At 36.4% G+C, this 18110-nt stretch overlaps 1 protein-coding gene across 1 annotated transcript in view; it reads left to right on the top strand.

Annotated features, from left to right (window-relative positions):
• Positions 1–2762: 2762 nt before the first annotated feature.
• The window catches only part of WDR36 (WD repeat domain 36), a 37837-nt gene continuing 22489 nt past the window's right edge, over positions 2763–18110 (top strand). The window contains exons 1-12 of the mRNA XM_007192089.2: positions 2763–3044; positions 4313–4340; positions 5972–6072; positions 7531–7648; positions 9477–9609; positions 11094–11148; positions 12140–12272; positions 12850–13025; positions 13348–13468; positions 13974–14039; positions 15013–15099; positions 16306–16451. Coding sequence (XP_007192151.1) covers positions 2883–3044; positions 4313–4340; positions 5972–6072; positions 7531–7648; positions 9477–9609; positions 11094–11148; positions 12140–12272; positions 12850–13025; positions 13348–13468; positions 13974–14039; positions 15013–15099; positions 16306–16451 — 1326 coding nt within the window. The 5' untranslated portion in view covers positions 2763–2882. The remainder of the gene's footprint in view (positions 3045–4312; positions 4341–5971; positions 6073–7530; positions 7649–9476; positions 9610–11093; positions 11149–12139; positions 12273–12849; positions 13026–13347; positions 13469–13973; positions 14040–15012; positions 15100–16305; positions 16452–18110) is intronic.

The raw sequence follows: 18110 nt of genomic DNA on the forward strand, positions 1-18110 counted from the left end.
AATATCTTGAAACCTCTTTGGGTTTCTGACATGCTTCTGCCAATACAATGAAATGAACTATACGCATTTCTAAATTTGATTAGCAAGGTAAGTATAAATATACTGGTTATATATTAATGTGTAACAAATCACCCCCAAATTTAGTGTCCTAAAACAGCAATTAACATTTATTATGTTAAACAGTTGAGACTCAGGAATTCAGGAGTGGCTTCAGAGAGTGATTCTGGCTTAGAGTCTTTCATGAAGTTGTAGTCAAGATGTCTGCATGGGGCTTCCCTGGTGGCGCAGTGGTTGAGAACCTGCCTGCCAACGCAGGGGACACGGGTTCGAGCCCTGGTCTGGGAAGATCCCACATGCCGCGGAGCAACTAGGCCCGTGAGCCACAACTACTGAGCCTGCGCGTCTGGAGCCTGTGCTCTGCAACAAAAGAGGCCGCGATAGTGAGAGGCCCGCGCACCGCGATGAAGAGTGGCCCCCACTTGCCGCAACTAGAGAAAGCCCTCGCACAGAAACGAAGACCCAACATAGCCAAAAATAAATTAATTAATTAATTAATTTTAAAAAAAGATGTCTGCATGGCTGCAGTCATCTGAAGGCTTTACTGGGGCTGGAGAATATGCTTTCAAGATGCTTTACTCACATGTTTAGCAAGGTAGTGCTGGTGGCTGGCAGGAGGCCCTCAGTTCCTCGTCATGTGAAACACTCCATAGGACTGCTTGAGTATCTTCCCAATATGGCTGTTGAGTCTCTGCAGAGCAAATGACCCAAGAAGGAGCAAGTCAAAAGCTTCAACGTTTTTTATGACCTAGCCCTGTTACAGGTCAACCCTATTCAGTGTGAGACAGGACTACACAAGGGCATGAATACCAGGAGGTATGAGTCACTGAGGGCATCTTGGAGGCTGGTAATCACAATACCAGTAACAAAAAAGAAATGGTCTTTATTATATAAACTAATCAGAAAAAGTCACATTTAACCCTTTTTTAAAAGTTAGAAATGACGACATGACATAGCTATACTTTTAATTTACCTGAATATTCTGAAGTCCCAATGCATTGAATCAAATTGAAAATGATCATTTGTCAATGATCGACTACATCCACCACGTGGCTTGCAGGATCTTAGTTCCCCTACCAGGTATTGAACTCTGGCCCCCTGCAGTGGAAGCCTGGAGTCCTAACCACTGGACTGCCAGGGAATTCCCTACCTTTTCTTTTATTCTAACTTGGGACTACCATCCTTAGGGGCATCTCTAAGTAAAAAGAGCAATAGCTAGGTCCTTCTCTCCCACCACACATTCAAACACTTTGCTGGCAGCTGAATAGCAAGAAACTCAGGGAGGCAACTGATGGGGAGAAATGTACTCTGACCAACTGCTAAAACTGGAAAACTCACAATCAGCCCATAACATGGCCCTTTAAAAGATCACAGAAAAACAGCTAACATGCACGTCTACTGCTACCATATGACTAGATTTTCCATGACAGTTCTAATTTTTAAACTTTTGTCTCATTGTCCAGATGTAGGTCAAAGAACATAAATCTACTTGTCAGATAGGCCTACATTCAAATTGCTACACTACCATTAATTAAGTGACCCTGGACAAGTTAGGTAATCTCTGGGAACCTCAGGTTTCTTATCTAATGCGAACACACACCCATCATGTGGCCCATCATGTGATCCTGAAAATCAGATTGCTGAATGATTTCTCCCACCCTCCAGCTGCCCCTCAGTGATCTCTCCTTATCCTTTTCTAAACCTTGTGCTAGTCTGGATTTTGGCACTAAATAATCTTGGAACTGGACAAATCATTTAATCCCAATGAACCAATTTCCTCATTTGTAAAACAACAATATAATTTTTGCCCTAAACACCTCACAGTCTTAAATTGAGGATTATATTAAGATAATGCGTGTCATCAAAGGCTTTGTGAACTGTAAAGTCCTGAACAGGAAACTTTTTCAATTTTCTCCCCAAACTGCCAATATAGACAGAAGTCTTTGTGATTATAAAAATAATATGTGCATTATACAAAATTTAGAAAACTCTTAATGTTTATCTAGTAATTAAAACCATTTGTACATATTTCCATGACTCACAGGTAAAAATTAATAATCCATTAATATTCCAATTTATATTTTACTTTAAACAAACTCAGTAAAAAAGCAAACAAAAATATTTTATTATGGGAAATTTTGATTTTAAAGGGAAGCATAAGGACAGTATTATGAACTCCCACGTACTCATTCCCCAGATTAAATAATTACCAATCTTCTGTCATCTAAACCATGCACCTCAGTCCCAATTATTTTGAAAACAAATCCCCAGATATAAAATTTCATCCATAAATACATATCTCCAAAAGATAAGGACATTTAAAAACATAATCACAATACTACTATCACATATTTAAACAATAATGTCTTAATATCATCAAATATCCACTCAGTGTTCAAATTTTCTTGACAGTCTCATCGTTTCACACGCTTTCAAAATCACACGTTTAACCTGACTCCATCTGAGTTAAGACTTCGGTTTCCCCTTCACCCTCCTGGCCCTCGTGCTTACTTCCCCAGTCTTTTCCCTCCCCTAAGGTCCCGCTGAAAAGTGACTCGATTGTCTTCCAGGCCCAGGAGAGCTGGGAGCACCGTTAAACTGCTGAAGACTGTGGACAGCGGAACTGAAGTCGCGCCTCCCCTTCGAGCTCCGGAGGGAGCTCTTTTTCAAATGCACTGAGCACTGTCTCCGCTCACGCGATTGGCACCGGGGACCGGAAGCGCTTGGGAACCCGGCAAAGGATTGTGCCACGAGACGCGCAGACGGGCCTGGGTGCGCGGTTTCCACCGGGACTAGAGCCCAGAGGAAACCGTACCGCGGCAGCAATGGAGCGAGGCGCAGGAGAGCGCACTGCCAGCGCCCTTTTCGCTGGGTTCCGGGCTTTGGGGCTTTTCAGCAACGACATTCCACACGTGGTGCGGTTCAGTGCACTGAAGCGCCGATTCTATGTGACGACGTGCGTGGGGAAAAGCTTCCACACCTATGACGTGAGTGACTTCTTTCTCCCGCTTCCCGGGAATCACCCTCCCCGGCCCCCAGCTCTGTCTGTGGCAATCCCGCTCTCCTCCCTCACCTACCAAGGGCTTTCGCCACCGCATTACATCCACGTGTTGATTTAGCCCTTGAAGTCTGCTTGGGAAGAGTTTCGGAGGCAGTCTGTCTAGGGGGAGGTACTAGAGAACATTTCAGTTCAATAGCAATGTATTTGCTCAGTAAATATTTGTTGAAGTTCTCTTGAAGATGTAAATGTGATTAAGAAAAGTCCCGGGCGCCCCCACCTTCTTAATTAGAAAGACTTGCAAACTGTTTTATTGTGCAATTCATGACAAGAGCTAGGTTAGAAATGCAGGCTGAAAAACATTGGGATAACTGGAGGGGGTGAGATTAATTATGATGTAGGGGACAGTCCACATTTGATAGCAAGCTAGTTTTCCTAAACTTCCCCTGAGTAGCTTTCTCAAAGTTACATAGCTGGATCAGTAACCATAAATTGGGGTCCACAAACTGCAGCCTGCAAGCCAGTTCTGCCAACAGTTTATTTTTGTATGACCCATGACGTTTTTATTTATTTATTTTTCTGTGTATGTTTGTGTTTATTCTAATATAGCATAATCTCCAAGTAAAATTTGCATAGTGGTAGGATGCAGTATAATCAAATTTTGACGTGGGATGGAGACATCCATCTACTCTTGATTAAGAAACAGATTATTTAGTTCATCTTCAAGGGCTCTTTCAGTCTTACACATCTCTAGGGTTTGAATTTCTCCTTATACCCCTCTGAGCTCTGTGCTTCTGAGATGAACGGTTTTGATGTTTTTAAATGATTGGGAAATAATCCAAAGAATAATATTTCATGGCATATGAAAATTTTGAAAATTGTAGTCTATATCCATAAGTCAAATTTATTAGAATACAGGCATGCACATTTGTTTTTGTGTCGTATATGGCTGCTTTCACGGTACATTATCAGTTGAGTAATTGCAACAAAGACCACATAGCATGCAAAGCGTTAAAATATTTACTACATGACCCATATAGAAAACTATATGTGACACCTACCCTTCCATCACTGATGAAATAGTAGAAAATATAAGCTTTCCTAATAATGAAAATTAGGGTCAGTAAGTGTTTTTTTAAGGAAGGACAGAATGGCAAATTTATGTATGAGGTTAGATCTTAATCTTCAAGTGTTTGATTATTATAGTTGTTTTTGTTAGTAAAAATTTAATCATTTCTTTTTTTTTTTTTAAGACAGGTTCAGAAACTTAGTCTGGTTGCAGTAAGTAAGTATAGACTTTATCCTGAATTTGTGCATGTTTAATATCTTTTACAATTTTTTATAATTTTGACATAATTTAAGACTTGCAGAACAAGGACTCCAGCATGTATTTATAGTAAACTCACATAACAACAACAACAACAAAAAGTCCAGGACAGGATCGTGGGTTGCCTTCAGTTGTCATGTCTCTTTGGTCTTATTTAATCTAGACTAATTCATCAGACTTTCTTTGTGTTTTACAACATTGATTTTTTGAAGAGTATAGGCTAGTTCTTTTTTAGAATATTCTTCAATTTGACTTTTTCTGATGCTTCCTTATGATTAGATTCAGGTTATGCAGTATGGCAAGAATAACAGAAATGATGCTGAATTCTCAATGAACCATGTCAGGAGGCACATGCTATTGGTTAGTCTTATTCCTGGCAGTGAATACTTTGATCATTTGGTTAAGGTGACATTTATCAGGCAACTCCATTTTAAAGTTTTACCCTTTGTAACTAATAAATGAAATAAGTGGTAAGATACATTGAGACCATGTAAGTATCCTTTTACTCTCCAAAGTTTCAACTACTGCTAGTTTTATCATTTAGTGATGATTCTTGCCTGGATCAGTTATTAGTAGGATGATTATCGGAGTGATTTTCTGATTCTATCATTCTATTGTAAGAAAGAGTTTTCCCTTTTTCCGCATTTTGATATTTTTTTCCAATGGAAGGAATTTTTTTTTTTTTGAAAACTCTTTAATAGAATAAAGAGCTTGCCAGGGCTGAGAGATTCTAGTTTCACCATCAAATATGATCTTTGTAAGAGAAACAGAGCTATAAGGAATCCAGTGTACATGTCTGATAAACTTACATTTTTAAAATTATAGAAGGCAGTAGAAGGGCATAAAACCTAAGTCATACTAAAGCAATTGGTAAACCAATAAAAATAGTATTTTGGAAATGAAATCCCAAAGCAGAATATCAGCATGAAAGATACTTAAAACAATTCTCTATATTTTAACCCTCCTGCCCCCAAAATAGGAAATAAAAAGAAAAGGCCAGTGTGACCATGGTAATGAGAGAGGAATCAAAAAATCCTATCATAAGAAATAGCTAGAGGTGATAGGCATATTTACCTTGGAGAAGACTGAGTGGAAACCACATTCACTTGAAAAGTCAGCATGTAGAATATCATATGGAGTTTTTTTTAGGTTACTCTAAAGGGTAGAGTTAGAGTCCTAGGTTTTGATTTACTTTTAAAATTTTCCTGCAGTTATTAGGAACTTGATGTTCCTGAAGGCATTCACATGAAGGCTAGATGACCATATGCCAGAGTGTTGTGTATTTAGTGAGGATTTTTTTTTTCCCAAATAACCTCGAAAGCTTTTTCTCATTTCTTTAGGATTATGTTTTTATGTCTGCAAATACCAGACACTAATTCTCTTAGGGAAGGTCAAGGTGATGTCATATTTTTAGTGTGATAGTTATTATTAGATGTCTAAAATAACACTGAAGTCTAAATTTTATACTCTGATTCTCATACATACATATTTTTAAATTATAGTCAGGAAAAATGTTATACATATACTTGAGGTTTCTAATTGTTCCAAGATCTTAAAAATCCTTTCTTCTTATATTTCATTTTTCCTAGGTAACTCCCTTCCACAGGATATCTGCTGTATGGCAGCTGATGGGAGGCTAGTCTTTGCTGCTTATGGGAATGTTTTCTCTGCATTTGCCCGTAATAAAGAGGTTTGTATCACTGAACTATTTTAATTTGTTTGTCTTTTGCCGTCAGTAGTTGATTGTCATGGTAGTGGAGGGAACTTTAATGTTGTTTTCTTCATCTGGGACACTCTGGACATTTTTTTTTTTTTTTAATGTATATTCACTTTTCTGGAGGAAGAGAAAATTGATTTCATCAAATTCTCAAAATTAGTTAAATCTGGTGCTTTAGTTCAGTTTTCTTTGCCAAGGATCAATGTTAGAATTATTTGGGCAGCTCGTACAACATTTCTGTGTCCACCCAGGTCCCGTCTCTGTAGTTTTCTACTTTGCTTATTTGGTTGGGGTAGGATTTAGTTAAGAGTATTTTTTTGAAAGTGTTTTCCTAAGAGATTCGTATTTGCACTACTGCTTTATGTGGATTGACTTTTTCATTATGAACAACACAGCCCATGACTCATTTTCTAAGAACCAAGTGCTTGTTGCCAATATAGAGAAAACTAGATTCTCTGTTTTCTCTACTAAGGAAGGATCTTTTCTTGTCTTAATCTACTCATTCATTTCTAAGTTTGTCCTGGAACAACTGACTTGAGAGGCGACCTGGCTCTAGTGGTCCAGAATGAAAAGGGAAAGTGGCCATGGGGATGCCTAGATAGCCAAGTGATAGAATCACTGTGCTTCTCAAAGTTTAACTTGGACCGATGATGTTTGTTCCCAGTGTTTTCCATCATCACTACCTATGGCAGAGGAAGGCAACTTACCTATAAAGTTCTTTAATGGGAGTTTTTTTGATTTTTAGAGCGTCAGGAAAAATGTCCATTTTTTTTTTTGCAAAATATTGCAGTTTGTAGTTTTCCCTGGGAGATAAACATAGAAAGTAGGGGAAGAAAGGTATCAGAGACTATCAACTGCAGGAAGCGGTTACCATCCCTAGGGCCAAAGGGACAAGGAGAAGAAATAGTGTTTCTGGAGCCTGGTGAGAACTGAAACCATGGGGGAAGGGACTGTAGTTATTGAGGATGCAGCTGCTACTGTAAAGGGTAAGGGTGTCTATGTCAAGACAGAAAGCTATATGGAAGGAGTATCCTATATCTCTCTCCCTTGTCTCATGTGGAAGCCAGCTGGTGATGGCTGTAGAGGTCAGCCTTCTAGAACATACCACTTTTCTAGGATGCATGAAGTTGCGCTGATTGGATGGGGTGAGGGACCCAGTTGTGTGCATGCTTCCTAAGCTTGGTTGAGAAGCTGAGCCTCAGATCTCATTTCTGTGTTCCTAGCTCATGTTTCCTTATTGGACTGGCTGGGGGAGCACGTAAAAATGCCTGATTCCTTGCTATTTGTTAATCTAACCTTGGGTAATCAAAAGTTGGACCACATTTCTTAACATGAACATCTTCAGGATTAGCATGTTTTTTGGTTAATATGAATAATAATACATGATGAATGAATAATAATATGAAATTCTTTTGAACTTTAACATTGTAGGTAGTACATACCTTTAAGGGTCATAAGGCAGAAATCCATCTTTTGCAACCCTTTGGGGATCACGTTATCTCTGTTGATACTGACAGTATTCTTATTATTTGGCACATATATTCAGAAGGTAAGAACCAATTTATTGCTTTATCTTGGGGTAGTATGTGTGTAGCTAAAATTAAGTATCTATGTCAGCATAACTTCTATACCAGAGGAGTAAAGCAGTAAAAAAATTTTTAAGAATCTTTAACACGTGTAAGGAAAAAGGTTCTAAGTAAAAAATGGGTAAGTATCAATAATTTTAGTCAGCTAGTTGAGCTAACTGTTTATAACCTGTTTAATGTGTTTTTCTGAACTAATACTAGTTCAGTATTAGTATAGCAGTTCTCCAAGTTTAATGACATGTTATATTATTTTCTCTGTGGGGTGAATTTTGGTGTATGTTCACACCTGAGTAATACTTGGTTTGTATTTTCAACTTTCAGTAAGTGAAAGTATAATAGTAAACTTGAAGATCCAGTAATCTGAAGGAAAATATACATCCTTTTTCTAAGAGTATGAGTCAGTGTCCTTTAACTGTGATATTCTTAAATAGTGTCACTGAGCTATGTATATAGGACATGTTATCTTCAAAGATTAGGAACCTATCACCAGAATTTCCCCAGCTTTCTTCATGTTAAAGACTGTGGGGTCTGTCATGAATTAAAGCTTTTAAGTTTTTTAATCTGTTATATTTTTAGCTTTTGTTACCTCTTGATTAACTCATTTTTTGATGTAGTGTGTTTATTTTTAGTAAAAATCCTAGAGAGATTGCCCTCCTGGGAGTCATTCCATGTTCTTGTTCAGATTAGTCACTGTTTGTTTTGTCTTTGCTCAGATGGAGGGAACAGAATTCCAAAAGTAGTACCTGTGCAGATGGATGTTAAAAGGCCTTTTATAAAATTAGAGAACCTGATTCTTAGAGTTCAGTAGGCTGTCTTTCTGTTGATCCTTATGTCCAGCTTTTTGTTGCTGTTGCTGCAGCACAGTGTCTTCAGGGAGCTGTTTGTAGTGATCTTAAGTAAAACTGTTAGTTACAAACAGAGGCAAGAATCTTTTAAAATAGTATTTAAGTAAAATTTGTGTAATTCTCACCTGTTAATCTATTCTCCTTAAACTGGGGTACACATACGCCTGGGAGTGTGTAGCAGCCAGATAGTATGTGAAACTAAAGATTAAGAGAAATGTACCTTCTCTGATACTCAAACTTATTAGGAAATTTAGTGAAAAATTGTTTTCATCGTGGATGAACTGTGAAGTAGAAAAGAAAAGTCACACATAGGAATTTTAAACATACGTGGCATTTCAAAAAATGTTTTGATCTTGCTGCAAGAGACAACTGGCTGTGCCGTTTTCAACTCCACAGGGCTATAAGTTCTTTTCCTCTCCTCTGCTAGAGGTTCTCCTGTGGAAATGTGAGAAGCACTGCTCCTTTCACTGAAGTTTGCCTCTGACTTTTTACATGTTTGAGGAGCCAGTCAAGCTCTCTAGATACTTGGTCTTTCACTCTCCCTAGAATAGCTCAGCTCAGTGCATGCACTTCACTTGGAGCGTTTGCTGCCTCTTGATCAAATTATAAAAATACTAAGTCTGATCCCTAGCGTCATTGGTTTTTTTTTGAACCCTTGTTTTCATTCCTGTAAACCAATTTGGCAGTGAGTGAAATTTTAAATAGTATTGATATTAGAACTTTTAGAAAATTCTTGACAGTCAAAGTTAAATTTGCATGTTGACCCTCATCACATTTGTTTAATTTCTCACGGAATATTTATAGGTTAACATATGTCTTTGATTTATATTAGTACATAAATCTTTGATATGGTAGATTTTAAGTGCTAAATATATGGGTATATGAAAAATATTGTAAACTATTTTATTAAAAAATTACATATTGTTTATAACTTTTACTTTTGTAGAAGAATACTTGCAGTTGTCTTTTGATAAATCAGTATTTAAAATTTCTGCAATTTTGCATCCGAGTACCTACTTGAATAAAATACTTCTTGGCAGTGAACAAGGAAGCCTCCAGTTGTGGAATGTAAAATCCAAGTAAGCAAAATATTTAGAACATAAGTGATTCCTACCTAATCCTCATCTACTACTCCCTGATGCATACTTAAGTCTCTCAATTCTCCTTGCCTTTATGTGTTTATTTGGAGGGCTTTCAGTAAATATACCTGTTTTTGGAGTTATTACTCACGGCATCACATATGTGAAAGCTCGGATATGGTCTTGGAAAATGGTAGGCAGCTTCATAAATCCTCGTTGAAAAGTATATACTAATGGCCTTAGTCACTGTAAAGAATTCATAAAGCTGTAAAGAAGGCTCTAGTACACAGGATCAGAAGATAATTGTGAGATTGTCACTGGGCAGCTTTTAGTTCTCAGTAAACTAAGAGGTAAGATGGCAAAGCAAATCAGTGCTAATTTAGTGCTAGCATTTAGGAATGGTTTTCAGGGTAAAAGTACATTGATCGTCAACCACAGACATGACGGATATCTACTATAATATTATTGGTATAGCTAGGGGGCTAGATAAATGATTTTGAATACCTCTGCCTGTTATTTGAATGTTTATCCAGAGAAAAAGTGGCAGCTCACTTTTCTTTGTATAGCATTAAAAGGGCAAACAAAAATATTTGACCATCCAAATTGTTCTTTCCAAAGCCCTTATAAATTCGAAAAGGGAAATAAGATGTTCAGAGGTTTAATGTTTATCCTAGTTCTAATTCAGTGTTTCTGTTCAGTTTAATAAATATCATTGACTACCTACTCTGCACTAGGCTGAGGGATAATGACTGAAATATTCTGTGCCCTAAGGTTATCTCTTTAGGTTCTTTATGTGATGTTTATACTCTTTATTGTACATTAAGTATCCCTTGGATAATCATTGAGTGATCTAACCTATGCCCGCTTAAAAAATTTAACATATGCTTAAATATTTTGTCATTATAACAATTTCGTATATCTGTGCTCTGTGGATTCTTTATCATTTATGGCTTGATTCTGAAATTTAGAGCAGCGTCACTATTGTCATATAACAGTCATGTAACATACAAGGAGTATTGTAATTATAATATATTCCCTTTTGTGATATGTTTCTAGGAACATGTTGCAGTGAAAAATGAGATCTGCCAATATTCTAAGATTTTATTTTAAATTGTATCTGTCATATAACATGGTTACTCGTATTCTTTTTCTCTCTAATTTCTTAAAGATGTTGCATAGTAGAGTAGTTCTTAGCAGCTTAGGATCTGGAATTGGTCTCTCTGGGCTCTGTCAATTTTAGCCATGGGATCTTAGCTTGATTTTTTCACATAATTAAGTTTCTTAGTTTCTTTATCTGGAAAATGGCCATATCTACCTCATGGAATTGTTTTGAGTATTAAATGTTAATATATATACTTAGAATAGTGTGGGGCAGAGTAAGAACTTAATAAATATTACCTGTTATTATTTCATTTTTTAATATGTAGTTGATTTTGTTTTTCTCCCCCCCAAAAAATAGCTTTCAACTATTTTTCTTGTTGTAGTAAACTTCTATATACATTTGCGGGATGGAAAGTTGGAGTGACAGCACTTCAGCAGGTTAGTATTTTTCTGTTAAGTCAAAGAAGAAATGAAGCTCATAGTAGCATCTTTCATTTTCAGGGGCCAACTATATTTTTGGACCTAAAGACAAAATAATATATGGACTAGTATATCTTTACAAATATTACCCTAAAAAATAGTGTTTTGGAAATGTAATTGAAAACAACGCCTTTGTCGATAAACGTTTGTGGAAACCTTTTTGCTTGGAATTAGGCTCTAAATCTGTGGTTGCTATGGAATCATGTTTACCAATCATTTTGTAAGCATGTAGTCCAGTGCCTTGTAAAGAGTGGAGATGAGTTTTTCAGTGAAGCAAGGGAGATTGTAGGTCATTCAGAGAAATTTGTCAGGATGTTGAGATTTGTAGCTTGAGATAATTGGGGCCCAAATCTTAATAATTCATTAAATGCTTGACTCTTCCAGAAGTAACTGCTTTTTATTTTTATGAGTCTATAGGACATGTATGAATGAATGACTGTATGTCTGCAGAGAATCTTATATCTATTTTGGACACGTATACAGCCATGTACCCTTGTCTTTCTAAATATCAGTTGCTTATACCTGCCCAGTTTATATACATTCCTTTATTCTCTCACACTACCATCAGCCTTACTCTGCTTTTACCTACCCAGAAGACCCCAAAGGTATCAGATGATTAGGTCCTTTGAGGGCAAGACATCATACTTGTTTTAGTATACCCAGCTTCTACACAGGGTCTCATGCATAGTAGTTACTTGATGGCAAATTAATAACATGTTTAGCCTGATTCCATTTTGTAATGGTATTGGACATTGATCTTGTGTGCTAAAATAAAGAAATTTATGGAGTCTGTATATAAGACCATTTATAAAATGAAGATTATAATCATAGACTATTAGATTAGATATTCCATTATTTCTTTTGATAACACATAAGTAATGATGTAATCATCAGTATTATTAAAGCTATTTGATTAAGAAAATAAAAAGTTGAGTAATTTAATTTTCAGGCACCAGCTGTGGATGTTGTTGCTGTTGGTCTTATATCGGGTCAGATTATCATTCACAACATTAAGTTTGATGAAACATTAATGAAGTTCCGTCAAGACTGGGGACCTATTACTTCGATTTCATTTCGCACGGGTAACTCTTAACTTTTTTTTTTTTTTAATTTATTTTTGGCTGCGGTGGGTCTTCATTGCCGTGCAGGGGCTTTCTCTGGTTGCGGCGAATGGGGGCTACTCTTCGCGGAGGTGCGAGGGCTTCTCATTGCGGTGGCTTCTCTTATTGCTGAGCACGGGCTCTAGGCGCACGGGCTCTAGGCGCACGGGCTCAGTAGTTGTGGTGCACGGACTTAGTTGCTGTGCGGCATGTGGAATCTTTCCAGACCAGGGCTCAAACCCGTGTCCCCTGCATTGGCAGGTATACCACTGCGCCACCAGGGAAGTCTTTAATTTGTTTATTGATGAAAATTAAGAACACTTAAAGTGCATTAGTTTGAAGCTCATAGAAATTTTCTTAATATTTTCTTATAATTTAATCTAATAGAAATGAATGAAATACTGGAATGTAAAGAGCCAAAGAAATATTGATAGATTATTGGTGTATAGTCCTTTTTTTAACTTTATATTTATGGATTAAAAAGGATGGAGACAGAAATTCTTAAGTTTAATTGTTTTATGTTGCATGTTTTTCTTTATGTACTCTATTTTAACAACAGATGGTCATCCAGTAATGGCAGCTGGAAGCCCATGTGGCCATATTGGACTCTGGGATCTAGAAGACAAAAAGTTAATCAATCAAATGAGAAATGCACATTCTACAGCAATTGCCGGACTGACATTTCTCCATAGAGAGCCACTTCTTGTCACAAATGGTGCTGACAATGCTCTCAGGGTACTATGATTCTTATTATCTTTCTTGGCTCATGTGTCCTACCCTTTGGGTTATTATAAGCCTGCTGTACTGTATCAGCCTGGAACCTAGCAGATGAAGGGAATATGGGATAAGATATTGATACGGATGAAATAGAACGCATAGCAGGTTACATGATTTTAGCGAAGTGAGAGAGTTACAGCTTAGCTTTTCCCCAGCCCCCACTCCAGGGTCAGTGGTCTGCACGCACTACCCAGTGCCCCATTTGTATAGGAGATGATTTGACTGCTTGCAGATCACTTAAAACATTGTGGAGACACCTCACTTTTTTGTTTCTTGGCAGATATGGATATTTGATGGTCCCACAGGTGAAGGCCGGCTTTTGAGATTCAGAATGGGACATAGTGCTCCTCTTACCAAAATAAGATATTATGGACAAAACGGACAACAAATTCTTAGCGCAAGTGAGTTTCTGCTTTGTGCATTAATTTATTTCAGCAAGTAATGAGAGCAGAGTGTTTAATATTTATTAGGTATTTAATATTTATTTGGTATTTACACATTTTTAGATTCAAATGTCCCTTTGAGTGACTTGGAAATCTGGGTAAAATGACGTGATTGTTTTTGAATACTTCAGGGAACACTGTAGCTGATATTACTTTTATTTGGAGTGTCATTCTATTTACTAATCCTCGGAGACAGAAAGGGCATATTCCAGAAATGTGGCCCTTGCCTATACAAATAATCTACTGGCAATTATTAGCACCTCATTTTATCCTTTGTTCTTACTAAATGGAATTCTGTGTGCAGTTGAATATGATAAATTAGGTAGTTGCAATCAGCTCGCCTTTTAAAGTGCTGCAAACTAACTTCAAGCTTTTTGTAGAATCTAATTTTATAAGAGCTGTGATTTAAATGGTCCATTGTTTCAGTGAAGCTTGATTAGGCATTTTCTCTGTATATCAACAGGTCAGGATGGAACTCTTCAGTCATTTTCCACAATACATGAAAAATTTAACAAGAGCTTGGGACATGGTACGTCATTTGCAAGATGGAAAAAAGCTGTTGGTCACACACACAAAAAAATCATTTCAGGATTCTGTGAGATAATCAGAAGAGGTTTCATTGATAATTTCCTCTTTCTTCAGATGAAATAAAAATCCTGTGTATGAAAGAGTAGTAGTAAGATACTTAAGCTCGATGTTGCTATAGAAGTGATTGAGGTGCTACTGTAAGGTTATTGAAGAGTTAGATATCTTAGGTGGTAAAAAACATCGTAAGTGGTAAAAACATACTGCTACCACCAAAAAGACACTGATGATCTAACTTGAGCCATCGGCAGACTATAAAATTTTAAAGATGGAAGGAAGCTTAGAGAAAGCATCAAAGTAAGAAGCATCCCATCTTTTTGCAAAAAGGGCTCTTTTATTCTGTATCCCTTCCCATGGTTTCTGTTATTTGAAAGAGTTTGTTTATTAAACAAAAATGTTCAGTTTTATTTATAATTACTCTTCTTTGCAAGCTAATATCCTGGCTATTCATGCATGTATATACTTCCAGATGAATTTCAGGATCGTTTTTAAGTCAATATCCAAAATAATTCTTCTTAGAATCAAATTGGAAAGATGTGATATTTTTAAGAATCGTCACATCTAGGAATATGATATATCCTCATTCAAGTTGTCTTTAATGTTCCTCAGTGAAGTTTTTTTAGTTTTCCTCCTATTGGTCCTACATATTTAAGATTATTCAGTGGTATTTTATATACTTTAATATAATTTGCTAATATTTATTTTTTTGCTAATATTGTGACTGCAGTCTGTTCATTTATATTTCTGTCATTGCTAATTCTACTGATAATAGTGGCAATAGCATCATCTTTATTTTGCACCTGACTTAAATGGGAATATCTTGAAGTTTATAGTTATATGACAATGAATAGCTTTTTTTATATACATTTTTCATTAAGAAGGATTCATAACTATATTCCCTTCTCCCCTAACCCCAGGATTAATAAATAAGAAGAGAGTCAAACGTAAAGGACTTCAGAATGCCATGTCAGTGAGACTTCCACCCATCACAAAGTTTGCAGCTGGTAAGAAACTTCATACTGTGTTTCGAGTTCTGCTCTGTCATTTATTTCCTCCTATGTATTTATTTCCTCCATTTTAGTAAATGTTTTTACAAATATTAATAAGCATCCAGAGGGTAACGCAAATATATTTCTTTATTTCTCCCATTTTAATAAATGTTTCAGCAAATATTAATAAGAATCCAGGATGCATCCCAAGTGCATGCTAGTCTTGTGTGAAGACTGAAAATGAGTTATTTATAATTTGAACTTGTTATCTAATAATTTTAGGCTTTGTTCTCTGTAAGCTATTAATAAACAATATTTGCTATTTCATTTTGTAGCTCTTCTATTTATTCTGTTATATGCCTGGTATAAGAAAGTCACTAATGTAAAAAGCTGAGAACTGAGAACATAGAGCTCTGGCTAATTTAATAAAGATCTGAACATACCGAGGTCTTAGTATACTGTGTCATTTGAGCAGTGCATCATTTGAAGAAGTGATTTTAAGAAAAATGTAGATAGGTGATAAGATTGTTGAGCGAAAACTATCATAGAAATAATTGTATAGGCACCATTTCCATTTCAAGGTTATTTATAACAACCTGATGACTGGTAATTTTTTTTTTTTTAACTTTAACCCCCCTCCTGTTTATTTTCTATCTTAGAGCCTGAGTGGTCTTTCTAAAAGATCTGAATCATGTCATTCATATACTTAAAAATCTTTCATTGCTCCTTATCAACTTTTGGGTGCAACCTCCTCTCCTTCACATGGCTTTCAAGACCCTTGGTAATGTGACCTAGTGGCCTTGTCCTCCTCCCACCCCTCTCAAGAAAATACTTCACTTACTTGCTGTGCTTAATTTTGTACAAGTTACTCTTGGGCCTGTGTGTGTGTCTCAACCCCTCTCTGCTCTAGCACCCCCCCACCCCGATTAATTTCTACTTGTTTTACTTCTTTGAAGGAGCCATTTATTATTCTCCCCAGATCTCTTAGTAAACTCTTCCTGAGTGCTCTTACAAGACACCATCTTACTTTATTGTAATTTCTTCTAATCAGAATCTCTTGTTAGATTGGAAGCTCATTGCTCTCAGGAATTACCTGTTTACCATCCTGTCCCTAGTGCCTAATTACAACATAGAATATTAAATGCTTAATAAATAAAATACGTGAATGAATGAGTGAGGGAATGAAAAGCAATTTGATTTATGATTTTAATTATGTTTTAGAGGAAGCTCGTGAAAGTGACTGGGATGGTATCATTGCTTGCCATCAAGGTAAGCTATCTTGCTCAACCTGGAACTATCAAAGATCTACAATAGGTGCTTACTTTCTCAAGCCAAAAGAGCTGAAGAAAGATGACATAACTGCAACAGTAAGTGAACTTGTTTTTAAGGACATTTTCTCCTGTAAAACTGTCTTGTGGTTATCTTATTATACTCAAGTTTATTAATGATAATATTCATTGAAAGAACAAAGAACATAGTTTAACATTTTGAAATTTTTCCCTAATAGTGTTAACTTTTCCAGCTTGGAGAGAATTATTTTAAGTTAAGTTTTGCTTAATTAGATGTTGTATATTGGTTATTTTAATTTTCTGATTAATATAGGATTACTCAGGATACACTTTTGAGGGGGATTTCAGCATTTATCAATATACTTTCGTACCTGAATTATGTTGAGTATATAGTACTATATTCAATGAATGTGAATCTTAAGGTTTCTTCCTTCCTTTTCTTTCTTTCAATGTAGGAGTAAGATTCAGCTAAATCTTTTATTTATTTATTTATTTTTTCAGCTAAATCTTTAATGAGTTAAAGATGTAGAAGTTATTTAAATCCTTCATTTCTTATATTTGTCTGATTGAGTACTGTCTAAGCCTTTTTTAAATATGGTTTTTAAATGCCACTGTTAACTTATAACTTTTTACTCTATTAAAATTTTATTTTGTTTTCTTTTGATAATAATGTAAGTCTTCTGTTGGGTTCAGGTTTTAAGGTGTAAAGAAATGATGTCAAATTTGGTTTGCAGAATTGTTGCCTCTGCTTTTTCAAAAAAAGTTTTACCGATATATAATTCGCATACCATAAAATTCAGTCATTTAAAGTGTACAATTTAATGGGTTTTAGTGTATTCATAGAGTTGTGCAGTTATCACCAAAACCTAATCCATCTAATTTTAGAGCATTCTCATCACCTCAGAAAGAAACCATGTACCCACTAGCAGTAAGCCCCATCCTCTCACTTTTCCCCTTCGCCATCTCCCCAACCTAGGCAACCACAACCTACTTTCTATCTATAGATTTGCCTATTCTGGGCATTTCACACAGATAGAATCATACAATATATGATCTCTGTGACTGGCTTCTTTCAGTTAGCATTTTTAAGGTTAATGTTTTTAAGGTTCATCCATGTTGTAGCATGTATCAATACTTTATTCCTTTTATTTCTGAATAATATTTCATTTTCAACTTTTGAAATTTTGTTTAGCCATTGATAGTTGATGGACATTTGTGTTGTTTCTAGTTTTTGACTATTATAAATAATGCTTCTGTGGACATCAGTGCACAAGTTTTTGTGTGGACATATGTTTTTTTTTTTTTTTTTTTTTTTTTTTTTTTTTTTTTTTTAAATTATTATTTATTTATTTATTTTTGGCTGTGTTGGGTCTTCGTTTCTGTGCGAGGGCTTCCTCTAGCTGCGGCAAGTGGGGGCCACTCTTCATCACGGTGCGCGGGCCTCTATCGTTGCCTTTCATTGCGGAGCACAGGCTCCAGACGCGCAGGCTCAGTAGCTGTGGCTCACGGGCCTAGTTGCTCCGCGGCATGTGGGATCTTCCCAGACCAGGGCTCGAACCCATGTCCCCTGCATTAGCAGGCAGATTCTCAACCACTGCGCCACCAGGGAAGCCCTGGACATATGTTTTTGTTTCTCTGTATTTATATCTAGGAGTGGAATTGTTAGGTCGTAATGTAACTCTAACGTTTTTGAGGAACTGCCAACCTGTTTTCCAGAGTGGCTGCACAAGTTTATAT

This window comes from Balaenoptera acutorostrata, chromosome 2, assembly GCF_949987535.1.
Source record: "Balaenoptera acutorostrata chromosome 2, mBalAcu1.1, whole genome shotgun sequence".
NCBI classification, from domain to species: Eukaryota; Metazoa; Chordata; class Mammalia; order Artiodactyla; family Balaenopteridae; genus Balaenoptera; species Balaenoptera acutorostrata.